The 6,000-nt window shown below is 36.3% G+C and overlaps 1 protein-coding gene across 1 annotated transcript; it reads left to right on the forward strand.

Moving 5' to 3' along the window:
- The first annotated feature begins 4,164 nt into the window (after positions 1-4,164).
- On the forward strand, positions 4,165-5,235 carry LOC137812908 (uncharacterized). Its single transcript, XM_068615164.1, has one exon. The coding sequence runs from the start codon at positions 4,165-4,167 to the stop codon at positions 5,233-5,235; it is 1,071 nt and encodes a 356-aa protein (XP_068471265.1).
- Positions 5,236-6,000: the final 765 nt, after the last annotated feature.

Raw genomic sequence — 6,000 nt, forward strand, 5'->3', positions numbered from 1 at the left:
CATAAAACAAACACTCCCTCTCATTATTCAATTAAATTTTCAAAATAAATTATCTCTTTCCATTCAAACGGTTGCTCCATTTATTTCAAATATTTTATTAAATTTATTTCTCTCTCATACAACAGACAGTCTCTCATTATGTAATTAATTTTCAAAATAAATTATCTCTTTCAATTCATAATCACTCATCCACCTCTCTTTCAATCCATAACTGTTCCTACACCTCTCTTTCAATTCATAATTGTTCTTCCATGTCTCTTTCAATTCAAAACCGTTTTTCCACTTCTCTTTCAATTCAAAATCGTCCTATACCAAATATTGTAGAAAAAATAAGAAATGACACCATAATACAATAATAAAATTAAAAATTAATATAATGATAAAATGAGAAAAAAAATTAAGAGCAGTTAAGAGGGGAATAAGAAATGACACAATGACCATAATACAATAATAAAATTAAATATTAATATAAGGATAAAATAGGAAAAAAAATTAAGAGCAGTTAAGAGGGGAATTCCCTTTATATATAGGTATAAGTAGGTATAGATTATATAGAAGTATAGATTTTCAACAAAAAGAAAATAAAAATAAAACAAAATTATAAGTTAAAATTATACATATATAAATTTATAAAAAAATGAATTAAATTTGTAAATAAATTAAATTTTAATTTATGTATAAGTCGTGATCAGTTATAATCTATAAAAAAATATTTTATTAAATCTTTTGGGTTAATGGCTGTACAACACTAATAGGAACTCAACGGTTATGATTATGCATAGAGAGGTTTCATATTTTTTTAGTATAATAATTAAATTAAGAATATGTTATATATATATATATATATTAATATGTATAATGATTAAACTATTTTTTTAACTTGAAGATGGCTGGTTCAATATTTTTATATTTTTTTTATATAGTAATTAAATTAAGAATATGTTATATATATATATATAAAAGATTGATTAAATTGTTGTCTTCGTGTATTTTATAATATTATTTGTGCTAACACAACAATAACAACATTGTCATCATATAATGTCAAAGACATGCATAAATGAATAAAAAAAAGAAGTAAATTCAGACATTGCCTTTCTATTTTGAAAAATAACACTTACGGGTTGGCTTCGTGGTGCTGGAAGAAAACTATGATTTCTCATATTTTGGATTTTGAATATGAAAATAGAAAAGAATATTGTGCAATGCTTCTCAGCAAGCCAACCTCACTTTGCAATGTTTAGTTTTGAATTTAAATTTTTTTAATTTAAAAATAATGTTATCTCTTTTATTATCATTTTGAGATATAAAATTAAAACTGCTCACAAAATGACAAATATCTCCTCTCATATATTTTTAAAATAATAAAATATAAATATAAAGATAAAATTGGAATAAAATAAAATAATAGTTAAAGAGGGAAATCCCCTTTGTATAATATTTATATAATAATAATAATATATAATATATATAGGTATAGATTTTCAATATAAGAAAATAAAAATAAAACAAAAAATTATAAGTTAAATTTTAAAATAATATATTAAATTTTAAAATAAATTAATTTTAGTTTATGTATAAGTCGTGATCAGTTATAGTCTATACAAAAATATTTTATTAAATGTTTTAATGGTTGTACAACACTATTAGGAACTAAACGGTTATGATTATACCTAACTATAGACACTACAACAAAATTGAATTTTAATAGATTTGTTAGCTGAGGTTATTATAACTTCTATGTAGCATGGATACGAACACTGACACGACACTAACACGGACACGAAAATGCGTAAAATCTCTAAAATGTGGATATGAGACACGGATCTATATATTATATATAATTATGAATTAATTTCATTCGAGGGAGTCACAATCCGCTCAGAAGGTTAAAAAAATTGATCTACTACAGTAAAAGAACACAACTGAATAATACACTCCACAAAAAACGAAGTGTTATGGCGGCGGTGGCAAGAGATCGTGGTAGAGGAAAGGAGGCAAGGTGGAGGGGGAAGAGGGAAGAAGTCTGGAGAAGAGAGGCAGACCTCAAGACAACATCGTCGGTGAATAACTCTGGAGAAGAGATCTCAACAACCTTCTTTTTCTCAAATTTCCCTGACAACCATGGAGAGTACGACATGTTTAGGATTTTCAGAAAATGGGCCAGAGTGAAAGAGGTGTTCATTTCCAGGCGACTGAATAGGTGGGGAAGAAGATATGGCTTTGTGAGATTCTATCCAGTCCCTAATAAGGCCAAATTGGAAAAGAAACTGGACCAAATTTACATTGGCAACTTGAAATTACACGTTAACTTCCCAAAATATAGGAGAGCGGAGGTTGAAGTTCATAAGGGAAAGCCAAGTACATCTAGACATGTTATCTCTCGAGCTAGGAGCCCTAAAGGTAAGATGAAGGAGAAGGAGGTCTGGCGCGGTTACAGAACAATTCGAAAGGATGAGACCCAAAAACCTAAACAGTCCTATGTTGAGGTTGCGCGTAAGCATTCAAAAGGTAGATGGACTGGCCCCGCTTTTGAAACAACGTCTAATGCGCCATCGTGGTTGGTTTCGAGTGCAGTTGGATGGATGTCTTCTGACATGTCCTTCGATACCTTGAACGAAGAGTTTGTCAAGGGGGGTATGAGCAAAATCAAGCTTAGATTTATGGGTGATAATCTAGTGCTTCTAACACCCAAAGATGGTGATAGAATGGAGGATATCATTAAGCTTAATAATGAATGGTTCGTCTCCCTTTTTTATGATATTGCACCCTGGTATGAATCTCTTGTAGCAGGGTATAAAATAGTCTGGGTGAGGTGTTATGTAATCCCTTTAACCTTGTGGAATAAATAGTGTTTTACGAAGGTGGTTGGAGAAGTAGCATCCCTGGTAAAGATTGACGAGTCTACTAGACTGTGGGAGAACCTGGAGTTCGCCCGTTTGCAGGTTAGGTTACGCAAAGCATGCAAAGTGGATATGGTGAAGGAGTTCAGGATTAATGGGCAGGTCTGTAACATTGTCATTACAGAGGAGATACCCAGTAAAGAAAGAGGAGAATGTTCATGTCACAATGATCACTATGCATCATCCGATAGTATCTCGACATCAGATACCATGGTGGAGGAAACATACCATTCTGGAAGGTCGTCCGACAAAGGGGACAAGTGCGTAGGCGTCGATCTGCAGCGGGACGAGGATCCTGAGGTGGTAGGGCTGACCCAAACCTCGATACCAACAAATTGGAAGTTTTTAGAAAATAAGGCTGTAAGCGATACTGGGTGTCAATCTAAAGGTGGGTTCTCTTTCCTTAAAATGGCAAAACGTGTGCAAGGAGGGTCTGAAGGAGGAGCAGCTTTAGCTGCTATTAGCCAAGTCAACGAAGCATGTAAGGTGTTTCAGGATTCGCTGGCCAACCTAATAGAAGGGGCCTATGGGTGCAACTTCTTAGCTAAGGCCCAATCAACAATGAGAGGTACGGTTAGCAAAGAAGGAAATACAAGGGGCCCAATGTCAGGAAGCAAAGGGGGAAAAACGGTTATTCGTTGTGAGAAGGAAGGGCCCGCTACCATGGCTGCGCCAATTCCTCATCGTACAAAGGAAGATGGGGATCACCGTGTCGTGTTGCAAACGCAGGTGAGCGATTCTGATGTAAATCCATGCCATGCAATTCACTGTAGTAATGAGAGAGAGAGCTCATCTACGGGAAGCTCAGATCCCTAATCAAGCGGAAGTGTTAAGTGGTGCAAGACGACCAACGACGTAAAATCAATTGCAGAACACGACGCTTGTTCCAATGGAGAAGCAGGCTGCAAGTCATCACCGGAATTCCGTAGACTTAGGGCTACGCGGGGGTTAGGTACGCAAACTGCTCAACCAAAGTGGAGGTCGAATGGGGGAGTAGGATCACTCCATCATGGGGTAAACTCTTCCTCTAGGCTTAGCCACTGTTCCTTGGCGGAGTCGAGTACAAACATTCATCACTGCAATGATCGGTTGAAGCTAGAAGTCAAGGATGCAGAATCAGTTCGAATTTGGGAGTTGGGACGCAATCTCGGTTGGAGTGCTCAGGGGGCGAGGGGAATCTGGTTAGAGAACTGGATCGACTAGAGGAAAGGGATAAGGACGATAAAGAGGTATCTCGGGTGGGAAGTTTGAAGGAGTTACCATGATTATAATCAACCTTAATATTATAGGGTTGGGAGGGGGGACAAAAGCAAGGTATTTGAGTCACCTTGTGTCTAAGGAGGGTGCTGATTTTCTCTGTTTGCAGGAAACGAAAACTTCCTCCTTCTCAGATGCCAGATGCTTTCTCTTGTGGAGAAGTTGTAACATTGGTTGGGTCCATCATGAAGGGACTAACGGGGCAGGAAGTATGTTAACAATGTGGAATAAGGAAGCATTCGAGTACGGAAGTCACGTTGTAGGGGTTGGCTTTATTGCTATAGTGGGCTATCACCTCATAGCAAAACGTCATTGTGTGGTGGTAAATGTTTATGCAGCGTGTAATTTACAGGATAAAATACTTTTGTGGGAAGCTTTAACGATACTCAAGCAATCCTACCAGAACTTGGCTTGGTGTTTATGCGGTGATTTTAATGTCGTAAGGAGGCCCGAGGAGAGGAAAGGGATTAGAGGCCATTCAAGCCAAAAGAAGGAGATTGAAGGGTTTAATAACTTTATTGAAACCAATGGTTGGATGGACATTCCTGGTGTAGGAAAAAAGTTTACTTGGTTTAAAGCGAACAACACAACAAATAGCAGACTAAATAGATTTATGGTCTCTGAAGAGTGGCTTCAAATTTGGTCGGCATCCAAACAATATGTGCAACAGAGAGTCGTCTCGGATCACTGTGCTCTAGTCTTAAAATCATGCGTTAAAGATTGGGGGCCTAAACCTTTTAGAACCCTCGATGTATGGCTGAAGGAACCGGGGTTTACCGCAATGATAAAGGATAAATGGGAATCATATCAGGTGGAAGGTAATCGCATTTCCGTTCTTAAAGAAAAGCTGAAACTCTTAAAGGCTGATCTTAAAGAGTGGAACAAAAGTGTGCTTGGTTGTGTGGAATCTGATAAAATACGTATTGAGATGGAAATTGAGAATTTAGATGGGGAGGATGACATTGATGCTTTAGAGGACGAGGGGAGGTTGAGAATGATGGATCTGCTCAGTCAATTGGGGTTGGTTAATAGAAAGTTAGATTCCATTTATAGGCAAAAAGCAAGAGTGAATTGACTTAAACATGGGGACTTTAACTCCAAATTTTTCCATTCCGCGATTCGATGGAGAAGGCTAAAAATGAGGTCAAAGGTGTTGAGGTTAACTCTCAGCGGTGTGAGGAACCGAAAGTTGTAAGGAGGGAAGCAAAGTTACTCTTTGAGAAGAGATTCATGGCTACGCAAGACTTTGGTGTACATTTAGGTTCGGTGGAATTTGTTGGGTTTAATAGTGCCAAAGTTCAAGAGGGGGGGTGAATTGACCTTTTAAAACTTCTTCGCAGAAACAGTGTTTAACCCAGTTTTACAGAAAATAAATCGATTTATATTAAAATGAACAGATTTATTTCAGCACTGTTTTTGTTTGAAAAGCTTTTAATTCAGCAAGGTTAATCACAAGATTATGCAGTGAGAATTTCCAGCAGCACACACACAAATATCAGATTTGAAAAACAGTGAAACCCAAATACAACAAGCTTCAATTTCAAGCAAGTGATTAAGGTTCAATTGATAGCATGCTAGTTAATTGAGTGACCTTTGCAAACAAGCTGTTCCTGTGACTTTTAACAGACTATGAGTGTTCTTCTTGATGTCAAGAAATTTTCCAGAAATTAAAAACAATGAATCACAGCACAGCAAGCTTCAACTTTAAGCAATTTGTTTAAGGTTCAATTAATAGCATTTACAGTTTCTTGAACAGCCTATCACAGTCAATCTGTTCCAGTAGCTTTTAGCAGTTTTTATATGTTCTTATCAGATTCAAACACCTTTTTCAGAAATCAAG

The sequence above is a fragment of the Phaseolus vulgaris genome, chromosome 10 (genome assembly GCF_000499845.2).
Source record: "Phaseolus vulgaris cultivar G19833 chromosome 10, P. vulgaris v2.0, whole genome shotgun sequence".
Taxonomy (NCBI): domain Eukaryota; kingdom Viridiplantae; phylum Streptophyta; class Magnoliopsida; order Fabales; family Fabaceae; genus Phaseolus; species Phaseolus vulgaris.